Genomic DNA, 19396 nt, shown 5'->3' with positions numbered 1-19396 from the left:
GGCAAACGCCATCGTCTTTCCCCAGCCCCAAGTATGCAATTTAGAAGCAGCACTGGTCAAAGCATTTACCAGTTTCCCGCGATTATCTTTACACTTTTATGAGAATTATGAATCTCTTTACAATGGTAACATTAAGCGTCTACGCGGAGCAGAAATGAAGCAAAGAGATATACAATTATTGCGCTGACTCCACGTAACGCATACTTCTCTAAAGACAAAACCAAGCTTGAAGGGGGGAAGTAAGGGAGCTAGAAAAAGGTCTAGTAGATGATGCCGCCATCACAGCTAGGCCTCGCTGGCGACCGGTCGCGTCAGAACCAATCGGAGTAGCCCGCGCTGCCGCTCTCAGCATGGGGACCGTTGTAATAGGAGCGGTCGTGGCGGAAGTGGGCGTGAGGGTCTTCACTCTGATAAACTGCACTGGCTGGTTCCGGGTATAGATCGTCAGTCCGTTCGCCGGACCCTGTGTGGCCTCGAGAGCGGCTCTGATGGGTGGAAGGACGATTTGGATTGGAGTGCCTAATGCTGTATCCGATATCCTTTCCAACCGTCTTATCGTGGTCGTAGCGGTTCGAGTTAGAGTGCTTGGCATTGTGTCTGGAACCGTTCTCGACCACCTCCTCGGCGCTATCCATACGGCGGTCTTGAGTAGCTGAGTGTAAGCCAAAGTCCAAATCTTGAAAGTGGTTTGTAGAACAATAATTATTTCCATCTTTGGGATGAGTTCCAGAATCATCCAAGTACTCACTGTAACCTGTTCCAGCATCGGGACGACGAACGTCTTCTGTTCTCGCCACTTCTTGAGAACGCCGAGATGTGGCAGCTTCCTTGTCATCGAAATCCTGGCCGGGATTGGCAGTCTCGTACTCGAGGACCTTGACGATGCGGTAGAAAAGAATGGCTACAAGAGACCCGAGGAAGGGACCAACCCAATAGATCCAGTGGTAGCCGTTAAAAGTGCCGAGGACGACGTCAGGACCGAAGGAACGCGCGGGATTCATCGAGCCGCCGGTGAAGTATACGCCTTTCACATAAGTCAGATTCTGGATAGTTAAATACCTTAGGACGACTCACCGCTAAGCTCGGCAATGAACAAAGACAAGCCGATACCAACTGGTGCTAGGAATGTACCCTTATGTTTTTCTGCAGCTAGCATAAAAATTGTAAAGATCAATTGGGCGGTGAGGAACATTTCGATGAAGAGACCACGGACTACGGATGTTTCTGAACTGAGGGTAGTCCGTACAGCGAGTGGTCCAGGGAAAAGAGCGGAAACAATGCCTGCTGCGGAGATCGCGCCGAGTATCTGGGCGAGAGCAACCACAGCTCCTTTCGGCCATCCTACGGCTCCGACCAAGCACATGCCCAAAGTGACCTAAGAATGAAATTAGAACGGGTAATAGATAAAATAACAAAATCTAACTCACAGCAGGATTGAACAACCCTCCACTAATGCGGAAGAAAACCCAAGCATTTACGGCTAGAGAGAAACCGAATGCTAGACTGATGTACAATAGCACAGAGGTATTGGGGGCTTTTGGAACAGTAGTCCCTCTTCCAGCTGCAGCAGCATTTGCAACCTGTGTCGCAGAGAAGGCGAAGAATAAAAACAGAAATGTCCCAACGAACTCACCCATCATGGCGATAAATAGGTTGCGAACTCGGTTGGGCAGCCATCCGAGTCCAGCTAGCCGTCTTTCTGCTGGATGGTTGGGATCAGTGGTCAGCTTTCTCATGCCAGGTAAGACTATGAAGCTCTCGGCCGGTCTGTCGACATTCATTTTGGCTATTGGGGAAAGTAGGTAGATTTAGGCAAGCGAGTAGTGGTGTAGCAAACTTCTAAAGGAGGATTTAGCTATGAGCAAGGGCCTAGGGAGTGACAAGCAGTATATAAGGTGTAGGTAGTTGTTTGCGATCTTGAAGCCTAGGAGTTTGGAATGGTGAGATGTATGGTAGAAGGAGATGATTGAGAAGAATGGAAACAAGGCCATATAGGAAGCATGGGTCGAGGTAGGGACGAATGCGGGAATTGCGCATGCGTAATGGAAGTGCCGCCATGGTTCTTGCCTGACTTAGAGGATGAGGTTGGGTTCGAAGTATGAGATACTGAAGATGGCAGTTGCTATCATGGTAGTGACGGCTCGGGGCATAGTGGAATAGCCGTGGCTGTGCAGCATTAGGGTTATGATAGCGCTGGATTCACCATGGGGGGTTGTCAGAGGGAGACTGATGATTGAAGTTGAAATGGGAGAGTTTCTGTTGTTTTCCTCATGCTGACTTCTTAAACTCTACTGCTGGCGGAGGTGGAGGCAATTATGATGGACATTAGAATTTTCCTACTGGAACACTTCGGGATAGTCTCGTCAGGCCTGTGTGGAAGAATACATAACAAGGAAGGCGGCTGGATGTTTCTGCCTGCCTTATTTCGGACTGTTGCGGCGAAAGTGTTTTCGCCAAGTCTAGAACACGGTTGCTCTCAGCCTGATGCCTGGCCGAACTTGCGACGGCAGGTGATTGTGCTTTGGTGGATCGACTGATTAGGATTGAGATTCATGTTAATGTATTCAAGCTTGCACGGGCAGAGTGAGAAAGCTCGTAGATGTAACTAAACCATCATGGTTCTCACGAGGGATTTTCTAATCAAAGGCACGTGATGGGGCGGAGCAGCTCGCTCCAAGACACCAAGGCCAGCATCCAGGTCGTTGAACGCATCGGCCCGTCACGCAGTCATACCACCCGTATGCCTGCAACGAAGGCCAGCCTCGCTCCTACTCCTATGTTTCCTTGATGGCATTGTCTTTGCTTGCGACGTCTTGCATCTTTGCATCTTAATACCCGCCGACACCCTTGAAACAGCTCCACTTCGGAGGATCTTGTGTGAACCCCTCTTGCCTCCCAAGGCCCGACTCGAGCTTTCTCCGCCAACGATCCACACGCCATCCACAACAGCACTTCGAGTCCTTTTCTCTCAAGCCAAATGAGCAGCGTATTATAGACCTCAGCATTTGTGCTGCCCTTAGTTTCATCTCGTTTTACCACGGTCGCTGGTTACGATCAAGCACTCATCATGCGCCCTTTACGACTACTTCTTTCTCTTTCATCGAGCCTTATAGCCATCACAGTATTATTATACATCAGCTTTGGCTCCCAACGACACGAAACTTCATCGAATCCCGGCTCCAGCGGCAAGAAAAGTAAATTCCGCGCTTTGTTTTCATTTACCTCGCCATCCTCGCTCTTCCCTCCTTCCGCCATCATTAGCCTTACCGACGACAATTCCACCTTCTTTCTGGCCCGACCTGCAGCGTTTGGCCCACTGTTACCATCAAAAGGCTTAAGCGGGCAACTATGGATCGGGAGTGGATTTGGGGATGATACAATGGGTCGAGGAGGCACGACTACGGGCACAGAAGGCGAGCTTGGCTGCAGTGATGTTCCCGGATGGAGTGACGGAGGCCAAAACTTGGCCGGCAGTGTTGACATTGGCATTGATTCCAAGAGGAAGTCTCTCGGAACCTCCGAGTCTCATGACGGCCAGTTAGACACTAAAGCTGGTCAGCGTCTTAGGCGAGGAGAAGGTACAGACGGACATGATACAGGCAAAGTTGCAGCGGGGGGAACAAATGATGGTACGGACGACTACCTCCATCACCCTCTTCCGAATTCGGACATGCCCAAGGGACACGGAGCGGTTGGGAAGGTCAAGGCTTCGGAACACGCAGACATACAATCGCTGCAAGAAGGCGCTGAAATTGCTGGTAAAATTGTTTTATTAAGTCGCGGAGGCTGTGGATTTTTGGAGAAGGTGAAGTGGGCACAGCGAAGAGGAGGAGTCGCGTTAATTGTGGGAGATGACATTCGGGGAGGCCCTCTAATACGGATGTATGCTCATGGTGACACGTCGAACATAACTATACCGGCTCTCTTTACTTCACACACAACAGCTCACTTGCTGTCTTCCCTTATTCCTTCAGGTGGCTACCTCGAGGATATTTCTCCCGAAGACGTCGCAAAGTTGGGCATCAACAACGCTGGGGCAGATTCCAAAGGAAGCGAGGGCAAGGAGAATCCTGCGGGGAAGCAGGATATGGCAGATCGACCCACCTTCACTCGCACCGTTGCGCATCCAGCACAAACTCCGAAAGCTGGCAAGGGAAACAAGCGACCACTTGCGAAGCCATCTGCGGCGAAGAATGCGGATGTCCCTGAGCAAGTAGGCTGGTTCCACTCGATTCTGTCATTCCTTGGATTTGGCAACGGCGGCCGTTCATCACAGGGAGGGGATAGCAGAAGACCGCCAAGCAGTGGAAACATTGACTGGGTTTTGGTTGAAGACTGGAACGATGATCAACCAGCGAAAAAGGCAACCAAGCCAAAGCCTACTTCGAAGCGACCGAAAGTACTCAAGCCAACGCCAACGAAAGCGTCAGACGACTTTGTAATCGGAGTGCAAGATTGGCGGGATCCGGATCTTCTACCACAAACAACCTCGGCGAACCATGCCAATGACCGGACGAATTCTAAGGAAGCTGAGAATGGCCAGTTGAAGGGTGGCAGCATCTTGCCTGGCAGTGGAGAGTATGAGAAGCAGGGCAAGGGTTCCCCGGATGGCGCTCATACGGGACCAAACGATGACGCAACTCATGATGAGGAAAGCAAGGGGTGGTTGAGAGGTCTTCTAGGAAACGATGGCGAAGACGATAACTCTAAACCGACCCCCTCAAAACGCGCTGATGGTGGCAACCATCTACCGCAACGCACCAAAGCTGCGAATGCTCATATTAAGGAGGATGGAGAACATCCAGACGACCCAGACCGTCACGAAGGCCTTTGGGTCACGCTTACTCCGACAAACATGTCTTCTAGTCCTTTCTTCGATACCCTTTTAGTTCTCGTGATTAGCCCACTCGTCACACTCACTGTTGTATACGCTCTCCTGCTACTCCGATCTCGAATTCGGCGAAGGCGCTGGCGGGCTCCGAAATCCGTTGTTGAGCGCCTCCCTGTGCGAACGTACCACACGATCTCGAGCGACACCAACTCTGGCTCGTCCCCCGTGGCCACTCCAGTGGCCTCGTCGCCCACTACTCCTCTCCTCCAGCACTCACACTCCCGAGCCACTCTATCACGCTCAAGGCCTCGATCGAGAACAGCCTCAGAGGTCCCTGCTACTTCATCATTCCGCCGATCCCGACAGCGGTGCTCTTCGCCAGAAGAAGAAAAGCGCGAAGCCGGGCTAGCAGGATGGCGACGGCGCTACGGCGGCCGGCAGAAAGAATGCGTCGTCTGCCTCGAGGAATACGTCGACGGGGTCAGCAGGGTGATGAGTTTACCCTGCGGCCACGAGTTCCACGCCGAGTGCATGTAAGTTTTCATCCCCCCTTTGCAACCTGAAACAACAGTTTCGAACAAATTCACTGGCCCCACCATCTCCCTCCTCAAGATCTCGGCTAATGTGGTTGAAACAGTACGCCCTGGCTCGTCACCCGCCGACGCACGTGCCCCATCTGCAAAGGCGATGTGGTGCGCTCGCTCACGCAGGCCCACCATGCTCGTTCACGCAGGTCTTCGTCGTCGCCGTCTCGCTCGAACCACTCCTCGCCGTACCGTGACGATCCGGACGTTCAGATCCAGGCTGCTGAAACCCGTAATGATTCTCCCTCCGCCGCTTTTCCTGTCCCTACTACTTCGGCCTCGGCTTCTGGCGCTGCTTACGGTGACTTCGACGCTGATGTTGAAGGTGGGTGGGATGATGACGGCAGCGACGACGAGGGGGATCGAGGACGGGACCGGAGGCGAGACGGAAGTCAAGAGCGCGGTGGCGGCGGTGAGAGTTCTGGTAGTGGGATGCGGGATCTGCGGACGGTGGTATGGAGGGGTCTCGAGGCACTAAGAGGAGCCGGAGCAGGGCTGCAGCGAAGGAGTAGGGGCGAAGTAGACAGGGACCGGTAAGGTCCTGGATCAGTCAGAACCACCATGGACCCAGTATCACAAACGCGTGGGTTGTCGATCCTTTGTACTTTTTTTTTCCTAATGTTCCTATGGGTTTGGGCTGGGGGTATTTTGTTCTGTTTGTCGCGTCTTGGTGTTGTTGGTAGCGGACGGCAGGTTTTCATTTGTTAGCGAGCAAGCTGTTCATTAGCATGAGTGGGGGGGGGGGAGGAAGCGCGGTGGGAAAGCTGCGTATATGTATCTATTCTCAATCTATACCCAGTAACGGGTGTATCGGCAGCGAAGTCGCCTCGACGTTGCCGCTGCGCCTTTTTGCCTACATTTCTATGACTTGGCTTGATATTGAGATGGCAGAAGTTGTTTCGCGCTCAGAACCCTGCGGTCATATTCTAAAGCTCATCGTCTATGGTAGGTAAACGCCATCCTGACTCTATACCAGCATACATAGCAACGCTCACCAACATTGCTCATTCCGAAGTCTCCTTGGGCAAATACTTAATACCCGTCGACGGACACCCCTTCCCGGGGCCATGCGTACCCGTGAAATCAGGATTGATAGGGATAAAATCCCCCGTCTGAACTGTGCCCAGCACTTCATAATGATACCAAACCTCCCTCAGCTCGTTCCTCTGACACCCCACCACGGCCTCCACCCCGCGCGCCCGACCAAGCGCCTCCCGAATCTCAGCGAGCTCGTACGTCCGCTCCGTCGACGGCACGATACCCGCGTCCGCGAGCCACTTCACGCATCATCAGCACCAGCGCGCTCACAACACCGACATCGGGTTTCAGGGAAGAGGGGGGGGGGGGGAAAGTGTGTTCAAGCTCACCCGGTACGTCGGCACAGTCCCGAACAGCTCCACCGCCTTCGCGAAGTAATCGACGACCTCCTCGGTCTCGCGGTAACCATGATCGCCATAGCAGCGCGGCTCGAGGGTGCTGACGCAGGTGCCGTGCTTGGACCACTCGTGCTGCCAGAGGTGCTCGTCGCCGGCGATGCCCTTCCAGTGCGCGCGCATCAAGGCCAGCAGGTCGTGCTGCTCGAACCGCTCGAGGACGGCCGTGATGTTGCCGTAGGCGCGGTTGCAGGCGCTGCGTTGGCACTTGTGGTTGCGGCTGCTGCAGTCGCCGCTGCGGCTGCAGTCGCAGACGGAGTCGTAGGTGCCGGTGCAGTGGTCGGGCCTGCGGCTGTTAAGACCTGCCTAGCTTTCGGTGCTGTGGGAGGAGCTGGGGGTTTTGGGATTGGGGACTTGGGATTAGGGTTGAGAGTGGATCGAGAGTGGAAGTGCATACCATAGCCCGTGAAGCGTCCAAGAGTCACTCGGGCCCACATATCCAGGCTGGCCCGCAGAAGCGTCTGAGTTCCAGAACTGCGTCAGGGCCATCTGGCCGCCGGGGGCGGGCGTGCAGCATGTGTTGACGGGGCCGAAGGCGGCGTGGCAGCTGAGGTGGGGTTGGCTGCAGGCTTCTAGTGGACTTTGGAGTACTGAGGATGGGGAGGAGCCTAGCAGCATCTGGGGCCCAGTGAGGGCGAGCTGGGCGATTGATTTGATGGAAGGGAGAAACGACATATTTTTTCACTCTAGGTATTTGTTGTGATAGTAGTACTGTTTGCTAGGGCAATCTTCACTAACCCTTTGGCAGCGGGTGGGAAGCTTAGAGATGATGGTAAAACGTGTATAAAGAAGAGGTGAGGTTGCAATAACGGCCATACTGTGAGACATTAGGCGGCCCATGCGGCGGGTGCCAGCTGAGCCCACTGAGATTGAAGCGATGAGGCTGAGCGCATCAGGACGCCTTAGTGTCTAGTCGTGCCTGCAGGGCGTCTGGCCAGACCGATGATTGGATGCCGATCACCGCGCTAGGGTCCTTTTGATTATCTAGAACTCGGCTACTCCTCATTCCTTCCAGATACCGCCTTCTGGAAATTCTAGCTCATCATCATGACTTCTCCAGCCTCTCCAACTACTGAACCGCCAGTGTTCGAGCTCGGCAACATCCCCCAAGCCCCAGCTCACAACCCTCACCAACTAACCAACCCCCACCCTCACTTCCTCAAAAACCCCCCTCCAACCATCCTCCTCTCTAACCTCCCTGCCCCCTCACCCCTGCCCTTCCCCCCCTTCCGCCCCGTCCGTCCTTTCAACCATGCCTCCCGCACACTCATACTTTCCCGCACCACCTTCGGCGCCAGCAGCGGATTTTCACGCGCCAACACCTTCACGCCAACAGGCCCGCGCCGCACATCCTTGACGCGCGGCTCGCCGCGCTCCAGGAACCGGATGTGCTGGTTGCGCTTCTCGCGCTGCTTCTCCCAAGCGGGCGGGGCGAGAGGCGCGGGGGGCGGGGTTGCGGGACGCTGGGCGGGGGCGGCGGCGAGAAGGGCGGCGGGGAGGCGGGCGGGGAGGTTGGCGAGGTCGAGTGTCGCGGGGTCGCTGTCGGCGGCGGGGGTCTGCTGGCCGGGTTTCCGCTCTTTGCGCCGGGCTGCTGCTTGCGAGGCGAGGCGGAGGGCGCGCTCTTGGCGTTTGAGCTTGGCAGCGGCTTCGAGGCTGATTGGGGGGTTAGTGCGTGATGTTTATGGGGAGAGAGGAGGGGAGGGAGGGAGGGATGCTTGCCTTTTTGCGGCCTTGGTGGCCTCGGCGTGGGCGGCTTTGGTGGACTCGAGGGCTGAGGCGCGCGTTACGGTTTCAGGGGCTTCATCGTCGTCGGAGCTGGTGTCGACAATGTGCCCAGGGCGGACGAAGTGGTAGCGCGGTTCGGGCACGGGGACGGTGGGAGGGGTGGGGTCGGCTAGGGGTGGAGGGTCTTCGCTGTTGAAGCGGATGTGGGTTGGTTTGGCTGGGGTGGTGGGCGTGGGTTGAGAGGGTGTATCGTCGGTGTCCATGGTCTCTTTGCTGGCTTTCTTTTGCTTCCTCCGGCTCTTCTTCTCCACTGATGATGCTGGTGCTCCTTCAGCCTCTATTTCCGCTGAAGATGATGATTCAAGCTGTAGGGGTGAAGATTCCGCCTTTTTCTTTTGGGTAGCAGGGGTGATGTAGATAGAGATAGCTCGCTCAACGACAGGTGTGGCATAGATAGACTCTGGGTCCGTTGAAGGCTGGTTATCGGCTAAAGCTTCGTCGGAACTAAAGCTATTTGTCTGATCTGTTGGCCGTTTCGTGATAATAACCTTGGGACTCTTTCGCCTTTCCTCGGAAGTCTCGCTCTTTCCTCGCAGTGCTAGTTTGCCACGCTTTTTCGGCGTGGTATTCTCTGGGTCTGTTTCAGTTGGCTTCTCTTCCGTCCCTTCTCCATCCTCGTGCTGTGTCTGCACAGCAGCCTTGACAACCACCGTGTCATGTATTTCTAAGCCATTTTCGGTCTCTTCGTCAACGTCAATATTACCATCCACGCCCGTTTCTTTCCCAATATATTTCCTCCTCTTTGTCGAAGATATAGGAGAAGGCGGCTCTTCCCATACCCTCTTCAATGCCGATTTTGCGCCCGAGTCGTCAACCGCAGGGCTTTCGGTATCGGTCCCTCGTCTAGTCGTAACCATGCCGGTGTCCAATTCGTCCGTAAGGGTAGGAGAAGCGTCCTTCAGCTCGTATATAGAGGCAGAAGGTATATCTTGAGCTGACGGACTGCGGCTAAGAATGTTTCGGGCGTTGGTGAGGAGGCGCGAGAACATGGATATGTAGCGGGCTGGTGTGGAAATTCTGTGGAGCAAATGCGGGCCAAGACAAAAAGTTCGCGATTCTGCCGCTCCACTCCGCATTTCCAAAAGCTGCAATTGGGGCTCTCCGCTATACAACCTCCACAACAACATGATCCTCCAGCGCCATGTCCTCCGGCAAGCACAGAATCTTTTCTCAAGAGCCGAAGTGTGCATTTGGTGCCACGCTCGTCATTTCCTTGACCGCCCCACCCGCCGCCACGCAACGAGAAAATTAAGAAAAGCGCCCTCCACCCGTAAACGCGAAAACAGGATTTTAGATCTATCTATCCCCAAGTTCAGGAATCGAATAATTCAACGCGAGGCTGAACACGAAGCTGAGAAGCGTCATGCTTTCTTGGCTCAGGCTTACAAGGACAATGTCACCATAATTGACCCAAACACAGCCGAGTCACTCATACAAGAATACTCCAACAGCAATTTGGATACAATTCTTGAAAGTATGACTCGCCATGCCCACAAATCTCTGCTGTTTATACAAAATTTTGTTACTTTCAATCATCTAGTTTCCTCGACTCACCAGCTAAAAGAAAACCAACAGAATCCACCCTTCCCCTCTCCACCCTCTCCCAGTTTGCTTATATCCTAGGCAAAGCCCCCTCCCAACCGACACGGGAGATTGCAAAACAGATGCTCGTTGAGGCGTCCGTAGCCGGGGATGCCAATGCCACTCTCCGCCTCCTCGCCTCCATTCACAGTACTCAAGCCATGAGCGCCAACAGCATTGTGCGCACCATGCAGTCCTCAGACCTCCGAATCGTACGCATGCAACTCGAGCATCTCGTATACAAGGATGGAAACCCCGATGCAATGGTACTGCTAGGGCAATTACTGGAGCGCGAGGGCAAGGACGAGGAGCCATTCAAGCTATACCACGCAGCAATAGACGCAATCAAGGCCCAGCGAAAAGACATGAACGCAAGCGGCGACGAGTTCGCCGGTATATACGAGGGCACAACACCGCAGCACCGCGACCCGCTGCCCATCCCCGCCGCCTGGACCGCGCTCGGCAACCTGCTGCTGCACCGCCGCGGCGACCTCAGGGGCGCCAAAGACGTCTTCACCGTCGGCGCCCTCAAGGCCGACGACCCGCTCGCCTACTTCTACCTCGCCGAGCTCGAGGACAAGCACTCGGCCCCCTGGCTCGAGTACACTACCAAGGCCGCCGCGTCCGGCCACCCGGACGCCGCGTACAACCTCGCGACGTTCTACGCCCTGAGCCGCGCGGCAGTGGAGAAGTCGGCTGATGCCAAGGTCCGCAAGCACCTCGGCTGGCTCGATGCGTTTAAGTCGTGGACCGCGTACGGCATGGGCAAGCCTACTCGCAGTCTGTCTGGCCGGACCGGCATGGCGTGGGAATGGTACCATGTTGCGGCGCAGCAGGGGCACAAGATGGCGGGCGTGATGCTCGCGAAGCGATGTCGTACGGTGAAGAACTGGAGCGGGGCTGCAATGTATCTAGTTCAGGCATTGCGGAAAGCGCCCTCAGGGGTCGAGGAGTGGCCTGCGGCAGTCAAGGAGGCGGAGGGGTTGCGGAGGCTGTGGTTGAGAGAGGACCAGCAGGCTGGGAGGACAGAGCTGGAGGAAGAGGTGGAGAGGGAGATTAAAGCGGTGGAAGAGATGAGGATGAGGATGGCGTGAAAGCGGTATGGCCAGAGTATTATATTTGTAGTTATAGCTGCCTATCTTGGCTGGCACATAATTTTTGGAAGGTTGTAAAGATACCCGACGCCCATCCTCAGCGTGTTGAGACAAGTCTAAAGTCACTCGTAAATAACGAGACGATAAGATCACAGATACCGATGACTATGGAGACGTTCATATCGTTCTTGTTTCTCCTCATCAGCTATTCAAAGCAAAAATCTTTTCGACGCAATGCCAAAATCGATCTATCCATGACCCATCTCGGGTCATCTAAGGCCGCAGAGACCTTATTTATGCTAACATAACCACATTAACCAAAGCCTATCCCAACCTAATGCCATCAAATCATCATTCATACACATTACCTACACTCACCCAACCCCCTCAACTTCCCTGCAACCGTCTAATCCTCTCCTCCGCGGCCCTGGCCCTCCTCTCCCTTTCCAACCTCGCCCTAACCTCAGGCGTGAGCCCCCTCGCCTCCTCCTCCCTCTTCTCCGCCGCCGTCTTCTCCGGCACCCCTCCGAGCGCCTTCCCCTTACCCACGCGCCTCTCGCGCCGCTGCGCCTCCTCGATCTCGCTCTCCCTGCGCAGCCGCTCCGTCTCCGCCCTGCGCCGCCCGGCCTCCGCCTTCTCCTCCTCGGCCCGCTCGGCCCTCTCACGCTGCTCGCGCTTCTCGACGTCCGCGCGTGACAGCGCCGTCGGCACGCCCGCAAGCTCCCAGTCCCAGGCTGCGTCGCCGAGCTCGCCGCGCGCGGCGCGGAAGGCGTCGCGGGTCGCGCGGTCGCCGGCTAGGCTGAAGGGCGTGCGGGCGTCGTCGCTCAGGATGGTGGGGTCGGCGCGGGCTTTGGTGAGGAGGGCGAGCACGACTGGTGCGGCGTTGAGCGAGGCGGCGAGGTGGAGAGGCGTCGGGGTGTGGTAGTTTGGCGGGGCGAAGTGGAAGGACGGGGGTAGGTTGTTGGTGCTGAGGTAGCTGAGCAGGGCGGGGATTTTGGAGCGGCGGATCAGTGATGTTAGTTGCGTGGTGTGCAGGGCGGCCGCTTCGTCTTCTTTGGAAGGGTTCGGCGGTTTGGTGGGTTTGGCTGGAGGCGTGGAAGGGGTGGAAGGCGTGGAGGCAGTCGATGAGGCGTTGAGAGCGGCGAGGGCGGCTTCGTCTACCGTGCTTGTCTTTACTCGTGTGAGTTCGGTAAAGGAGCGGATGAGCTCTGCTTGGGTTGCGCGCCGTGTGCTGAAGGGAAAGCTCCGATTTCGGGGGTCGTTGTTGCGGAGAACTTGTCCCTCATATGGGCTAAATAGCGTTCGTCGATTTGTGCTCCCAGTGGCGCGAATGAATAGAAGTTCAGCAGTGTCAATCATGCTTTTCCATTCTTTAAGCAATTCCCGCACTTCATTGGTGAGCGCTGCTTCGTTATATCGACGCAGTGATGAACCAGCGGAGTGCGCCGCGCCTTTTGAGGCATCGTTGGCAGACTGCGAACCACCTTGTTTTCGGCGCGTGGTGTATCTATGAAAAGTTTTGTGGGCAATGACAGTAGCTTGACGCTCGTCCACGCCGGTATGCTTCCTACCAATCTTGGGGGCAAGAGAAACGACCATAGCGGCGAAATGGCCACCGCCGATTATGCAAAGGAAGTAGTGAGGACTTGAAGTTGCGCCTAGCAGAGGCACGCCACCCTCTGAGGTTGCTCCTTTGGGCTTGGTAGCTGGGGTGGGTGATAATTGTTTTCTACGCACTGTATCGACGATGTGGGATTCTTCCTCTTGCTCAACGTCTGAAAATATAGCGCAGTAAATACCTAGAGACGTATTTTCCGGTAAAGATGTCGTTGTAAACCAGAATAAGGGAGGCTTTCCAGAACCTCTTTTCCGCTTTGTGGTTGTGAAATCGTCGAATCCTGGATTTGATATTTTGGCTTGCTTCTTGAGTAATGCACTCAGTGTAGAATCTTTAGATTTAACCGCATCTTCATTCTCGTCTTCATCTTCGTCCGACTCAGACGATTCAGACCCTGATATACTTTCGTCCAGCTCTACGACTAATTAGCCCCGCCACTGATTTTGGACCCGGTGTACTAACGTCCGATGAGCTTTTCAAACTCTGCCTCTTCCACTGGTTTTAACCCTCTCATCTTTTGCTTTAAATTATACCTATGTAGATCGGACTGCACATGACTGCGTTGTTCTTGTACGGTTGGAAATGTCAGGTTGCAAAGATTGCAAGAAGTAACCTTCGTAGGACCTCCATCATCGGGTTCTGGCTTTCTTGTTGATTCATTTGATGGCGTTGGAGTGTTTGATTGTGTTTCTTCTATGGGTCGACCGCCTTGGTCCTTAAGGGTAAGAGTCTTGAGAATTTCCTCTGGGAGGTCGAAGACTGGAATAATAATTAGTACTGCAAGACTAGGACAAAGGAACGTAGCTCACCATACAGCGGCCGCTGCAGAAGTTGCTCTCCTTTTTGCGCCATGTCTTCCCGTATTCTGGCTCCTCACTGGGCTGTGATGTGCTGCCTGTTGAAATTTGAAGACGAGAGATGACGGTATGTATAGTGCTGTCTACGTCAGTGCTAGAAGGATGGGCTAGGGCGGCACGAAATCAGCTGGCTCCGCGATAATGAAATGCGCTTACTCACGACTAATAATCCCCTTACACAATTTCTCGATCATAAAATGTGATGGTAAGGACTATATATATTCCACAGACGGTATCCCCTTAGTACTGACTCCTCTGACTCATATCATTGTAACCCAGCCGCACGCTTCATAGCTCCTAAAGCCCTGCACCATCAAGACAACTTCACGCGATGCCATCCATCCTCATACTTTCTCTCTACGGCTTCTCCTTCTCCTCCCGTCAACTCTACCAGCATCTTCTCCCGACGTTGTTGAGTAAAGCAAACGTGCACGAATCCATCACCATAGAAGATGCTCAAAACTATATTTCCACGGGATGGCCGTCCATCATCCTTGTTACCGACCCCGCTATCACCTTTGAAGAGGAGGAGAATCAACTACTTCTTGAAACCCTAGTTAGATGGACTAAGAATGGTGGAAAGACCATATTGATGGGCTTCTTCGCCTCAACTGTTGAGTGGCCGAGCCTTGACACCTTGTTCAATGCCTATTTCGGTCTTCCCTGGAGAGCAAATAGATATGAGAGTAACGATATTCTCCTTGTAAAAAATTTGAATGGACTTCGGTCCCGAACACTATTCTCTACATTCTACAACAAGGCTCTATGGTTAGAGAATGTTGCCGTAGAGCACGCAGTCTATACCACGAAAGCACCGTTGACACTGGCCTACGCAGCATATGCACCAGTTGATTTTGGATGGCTTGGGTACATTGGGGATGTGGGTTTTGCTGAAGAACCGGAGCATTTAATACTAGCCATGTGCCATTTAGATGGTGCAGAAATCTAATATATCAGCATATGTTTAGGAAAGTCTACAAGATCTTTTACTTATTCATTGCTAATGTGAAATACCTCGAAAAATTGATATCGACAGTATTTAGATAATGGGAATACTCATATACTATACTTCAACCCCCACAGTAAGAGGCTGACCAGTCAACAGTTCGAGCCGAATCATACAGAGCCAGCCTATTTAGCTCGTATACTAATACAACTAAGACATTTTTGCGTGATGTGTTACTCGGTAGGTTCCACTCGGACTTCAACGATCTTCATCATTTACGACGCCATCCCAATCTGCAGGGTTGTAAATCAATCAGCTCAACTCAACTGAGGCTTCAAATTGATTGAATTGAAAGCTTTGTAAGCAGAGAGCTCAGTTGATTGAATTGATTGAATCAATATTGAAGTCTTGGCAACTAGTTCAACTAAGTTCAACTAGTGTAGTATTCAGCAACTATCACGAGTTCTTGGCATAGAGTTGATGCAGGACGACCTACCTAACGACGCCTAAGTTATTTCCTACTATCCTTCCTGTCGCCCAGCTCTCAATATAGGTCTATCGCGAGTCTTGGCATGGCGTTGAACCACCTTCCCGCCCATCAATATTGTCTCTTCCTTTGCCGGCCGCTTTAACTGCCCATCTACCATATTGACAACGCCCTTCCTATCCCGTGGCCCTAGCGCCATTGAAGCTCCAATTATATCGGATTGTAGTCGTGCGCGATTAGTAGTAAGGAGCAAGCCAGTAAGGCTAAATATACGTCTGGGGTCTGACGATATTGGTGGAGTAGTTATTAAATTAAGAGCCGTGCGAGCGGGTCGTGGGTCCCATTCACTTTGGCTTGCCAATATGAAATCGGATCGGTACATTAAGCGTCCTCAGGGTAACCTGCTCGGGCCAGCCAATTGTTATACTTATCGCAATCGTTTTGCAGGTGTAGGTAGAGCAAAGCCGCTCGCGAGGTAGTTATTAATTTCAGATGAAAAGACGCGTCGGTATTACCAATTACACTGTAATCTGAGGCGCTTTAGAGGTTAGTAGGTACAGTAGGATTAGAATGAGCAGTAGAAAGGACTGGGGTATTTGTTTGGCTATCATCTAACACGTTAGAAGCTATAGTAGTAGTAGAGTTAATATTATAGAATTAGGAGTCTCACCCGCCAAGGCTCGGGCAGCGATATATAATAGTTCCGTTAACTACTTTATTTAATTAGCAAAGTTATATATATTAGTTAACTAAATCCGCTTAATTATAGGTCCTATTATATCGATTTTGGATTATAGTTTAAATGTAACAAAGCCTTGTAGGAAATACTACGGTGGACTTGTCAATGGGCCGAGTATATAGGTATGGAATAGTCAACAACGTAAATATAACTAGTGGAGTAGGTTGCCTAATAGATTAACTCTAATTATATTCTAAGATTTACTATAAAGAGGAGAACTATCTAGGTAGAGACTAGGTCCTTTAAATATATAATACTGCGCCTAAGAAGTATACTAAGTACGTTAGTATATTATATTTCTATATTTCTACGTTCCTATATCCCGAACTTATAACGTAACTAGTTATATAACTTAGTTACCCCTTATTTTATAGCTTAATTAGTTTTAGCGCTTTCTATACTATTTTAACTAACCCACTTATATATCTTTTTAGTAGTTCTATTACTGCTAATATAAGGTCTATAATACTACCTCCCTCCTCTTTATCTTTATTTTTGAAGATATCTTTTATCTCTAAGTTATTTATTAGAGGTATAGCATTCCTATCTTTAATTTAATAACCTTTGTTATTTTTAATGCTTTTAATTAGATCTTTTTGTATAATTATAGCACGTGGTATACCAAACGCGTAGTTACGCATTTGGTGCACCGATTACTTGTTTATAAAGTGCTGACTAATTAGGGGGGAGGCGCGTTAGTATATAGACTACGTAGTCTACCTTAATAGAATCGACAGTTACCACTATCTAAAAGAGCATATGATACTATACGTATTTCGTGCCCCTGGATATAACTTACCTGTATTATTAAGTTGATATAAACACTAATTAGTGAGCGCGCACAGATCAGCAATTACTTGACACCTCCCCCCGAGCGATACACAATAGCGACTACCTGTTTAAATCCTAGTACGACCTGCTAGAAGGTCGGAAGTTGGGGATTATAGACCATATTACTATCTCTATATACTTATTTAAGTCTTAATACGGTTTACCGGAAGTTTATAAACGCAAATATAGACCTTTACGGAACCCCCTACCCTCCTACGAATTATTACGGACCCGTTAATTGATTTTACGGACCGTTATAAGACCTCCTCCACCCGCTATAAGATACTACCACCCGCTATAAGCTCCTCTTAACCCGTTACAGCTTATATAAATTACTACGCTATATAATATAGTAGATATAAGTAAGCAAATTAACGAAGGTCAAAAGAAGTGGAGTTAGGGAGTCGACCTTACGTCTGCAAACGGCGTTAACGACTATATTAATTTTAAAATCTTTAAATATGGATACTTTAAGCTTCTAAATAACGATCTATAGGAATAATATAAGAAAGACTTTGCGGACTTTATGGAAGCTATCTTTAAGGCTTGTAACCTTATAGTTACCTACAACCTATAAACCCTCTTATATTACTAAGGTGTATAGGTTAAAAAGGATAAATAAGTTACTATTGTATGGTCTCTATATAATATATTGCGTAAAAAGGACTAAACAGAATAGACTAAAGAGCAGATTTTAGATTATATTAAAACTAGCGGACTTTTTACCTCTTTTAAACTTAATAGGATCTCCGGTCTTATAGATGACCTATTTAACTAAATTCGTTCTATAGACTAAAGAGATCTTAGAATTAATCTTACGGGCTAAAGTATACCTAGTACTTAAGTTACGGGCCGTAATTAGGACGCAAATATACTATATTAGTCTTTAATTAAATGCAAATAAGTAACCCGCAGTGTACTAGCTTCTAAACTATATATATTAGCTTATAGCTTTAATATAGCAGCCGCAATTAAATTAATAATTTAGAAGATTCTATAATTAGAGTAGTTACCCCTAGTTATATACACTAATTTAAAGTCCCTTTATGACTACCTAGTCAAACTAGGTACGATATAAGAGAAGAGGCTTATGGTCGACCTAATGTGCTTACATTAGGCTTATAAACGACGTATAATTACGGAGGTTAAATAGATTAGCGGTGAAGACAACCTAGTAGACGCTATAATTAAGGTAAAGCCGTGCTAAACTCTTAAAACCCTAATTAATATAAATAAGCTTAATCTAAAGGTTATAAAATAGGTAGAATGAGACTAACAGAGTACTTGTAGTTTATTTACGGCCCGCTAGAAGGCCGTATAGTTTATTTTACGGACCGTAAATAGGACCCGCAGCTAGCTTAGAGCACCGTTTAGAGGGCAGCCTAGAAGGTACCTTAGGAGGGATTTCCTATATATTTCTTTTATATTTTATAGTTTTATTAAAGTAATTATAGGGGCTATATATAAGTGGGTCTATTTTTAAGTGCCGCTAGTATATAATTATAGCACGTAGTATACTAAACGCGTAGTTTATTACGGACACTTTAAGTACAATATTACGACTACTAGGAGAGGAGTTGGAAGCAGCTAGTTAGTTAATTAAGGCATAGTCTAGAATGGAGCTAATAGAATTATATAATAAGAAATAGTAGCTAAGGTTATATAATATAATCTATATAATTTATAAGATCTATAGGATCTATAATAGAGTAGATGGAGTACACGTACCTTATATATAAAGGGGATTTCTTAGGAGTATAGTTGTGTATTTAAAGGGCCACAGTTCCTACCTAAGTGGTTCTCTCCTTTATAGTAAATCTTAGAATATAATTGGAGTTAATCTATTAGGCAACTACTTTACTAGTTATTATTACGTTGTTAACTTCTTGTTTACCTATATACTTAGCCCATTAATAACTCTACCGTAGTTCCTACTATAAGGCTTTATTATACATTTACTACTAAGGTTATAGTATTAATAAAGTTAAATAATATACCACTAAAAGCATTAGCTATGACGCCGTTAACGGCAGTAACTATATTAAGATTAGGTAATGATACTAGTATTATAGACGCTTTAAGTACAATATTACGACTACTTGGAGAAGAGATGGAAGAAGCTAGTTGGTTAATACAAGCACGGTCTAGGATAGAGCCGATAGAGCTATGTAACGAGGAATGGTAACTAAGGTCACATAAGATAATCTGTATAATCTGTAGGATCTATATAATCCGTAATAGAGCAGATAGAGTACACGTATATTATATATAAGAAGGATTTTATAGGAGTACGGTTGTGTATTTAAGGACCCTTAGTCCCTACCTAGATAGTTCCTTCTTTATAGTAATTCTTAGAATATAATTAGAGTTAATCTATTAGGCAACCACTCCACCAGTTATTATTACATTATTAATTATTGCACTTGCATTTCCTATATACCTAGCCCAATAACAGGACCCACCGTAGTTCTTACTACAAGGTTTTGTTACACAATTACTACCTAGTTATAGTATTAGTGTAGAGAGTTAAACAACATGCCACTAAAAGCAGCTACTATAACGCTATTAACGGCAGCAACTATATCGAGGTTAGGTAACGACACTAGCATA

General features: G+C 49.8%; 7 protein-coding genes across 7 annotated transcripts; 3 read left to right on the top strand and 4 right to left on the bottom strand.

Annotated features, from left to right (window-relative positions):
* Nucleotides 1–311: 311 nt before the first annotated feature.
* K441DRAFT_689826 (aquaporin-like protein) lies at nt 312–1781 on the bottom strand (the record flags this gene model as incomplete). Its single annotated transcript, XM_067652337.1, has 4 exons — nt 312–463; nt 749–1024; nt 1075–1375; nt 1428–1781. The coding sequence occupies 4 exons, from the start codon at nt 1779–1781 to the stop codon at nt 312–314; spliced, it is 1083 nt and encodes a 360-aa protein (XP_067499307.1).
* Nucleotides 1782–2721: 940 nt separating this feature from the next.
* Nucleotides 2722–6148, top strand: K441DRAFT_644336 (uncharacterized protein). The gene is made up of 2 exons (XM_067646748.1): nt 2722–5364; nt 5469–6148. Exons 1-2 carry the CDS (start codon nt 3068–3070, stop codon nt 5950–5952), a joined length of 2781 nt encoding a protein of 926 aa, XP_067499306.1. The 5' UTR covers nt 2722–3067; the 3' UTR covers nt 5953–6148.
* Nucleotides 6149–6419: 271 nt separating this feature from the next.
* Nucleotides 6420–7523, bottom strand: K441DRAFT_582679 (ribonuclease T2; the record flags this gene model as incomplete). The annotated part of the gene is made up of 3 exons (XM_067644470.1): nt 6420–6692; nt 6783–7134; nt 7246–7523. The coding sequence occupies 3 exons, from the start codon at nt 7521–7523 to the stop codon at nt 6420–6422; spliced, it is 903 nt and encodes a 300-aa protein (XP_067499305.1).
* A 1004-nt stretch (nt 7524–8527) lies between these two features.
* K441DRAFT_734522 (uncharacterized protein) lies at nt 8528–9639 on the bottom strand (the record flags this gene model as incomplete). Its single annotated transcript, XM_067654283.1, has 1 exon — nt 8528–9639. Exon 1 carries the CDS (start codon nt 9620–9622, stop codon nt 8528–8530), a length of 1095 nt encoding a protein of 364 aa, XP_067499304.1. The 5' UTR covers nt 9623–9639.
* A 119-nt stretch (nt 9640–9758) lies between these two features.
* K441DRAFT_680845 (uncharacterized protein) lies at nt 9759–11308 on the top strand (the record flags this gene model as incomplete). Its single annotated transcript, XM_067651408.1, has 2 exons — nt 9759–10107; nt 10209–11308. 2 exons carry the CDS (start codon nt 9759–9761, stop codon nt 11306–11308), a joined length of 1449 nt encoding a protein of 482 aa, XP_067499303.1.
* A 387-nt stretch (nt 11309–11695) lies between these two features.
* Nucleotides 11696–13778, bottom strand: K441DRAFT_582378 (uncharacterized protein; the record flags this gene model as incomplete). The annotated part of the gene is made up of 3 exons (XM_067644456.1): nt 11696–13341; nt 13389–13685; nt 13736–13778. The coding sequence occupies 3 exons, from the start codon at nt 13776–13778 to the stop codon at nt 11696–11698; spliced, it is 1986 nt and encodes a 661-aa protein (XP_067499302.1).
* Nucleotides 13779–13925: 147 nt separating this feature from the next.
* Nucleotides 13926–14833, top strand: K441DRAFT_667165 (uncharacterized protein). The gene has a single exon (XM_067649773.1). The coding sequence runs from the start codon at nt 14115–14117 to the stop codon at nt 14730–14732; it is 618 nt and encodes a 205-aa protein (XP_067499301.1). The 5' UTR covers nt 13926–14114; the 3' UTR covers nt 14733–14833.
* The last annotated feature ends 4563 nt before the right edge of the window (nt 14834–19396 follow it).

This window comes from Cenococcum geophilum (assembly GCF_001692895.1).
Source record: "Cenococcum geophilum 1.58 unplaced genomic scaffold K441scaffold_53, whole genome shotgun sequence".
NCBI lineage: Eukaryota > Fungi > Ascomycota > Dothideomycetes > Gloniales > Gloniaceae > Cenococcum > Cenococcum geophilum.
The sequence above is the reverse complement of the archived record's forward strand: the minus strand, read 5'-3'. Positions and strand labels throughout refer to the sequence as shown.

What these genes read in the sequence shown, in the direction of transcription:
- K441DRAFT_644336 (XM_067646748.1), top strand. Translation starts at nt 3,068, where the DNA reads ATGCGCCCTTTACGACTACTTCTTTCTCTTTCATCGAGCCTTATAGCC. An exon ending in GAGTTCCACGCCGAGTGCAT is followed by an intron (nt 5,365 to 5,468) that starts GTAAGTTTTCAT and finishes TGGTTGAAACAG; the next exon opens with TACGCCCTGGCTCGTCACCC.
- K441DRAFT_667165 (XM_067649773.1), top strand. Translation starts at nt 14,115, where the DNA reads ATGCCATCCATCCTCATACTTTCTCTCTACGGCTTCTCCTTCTCCTCC.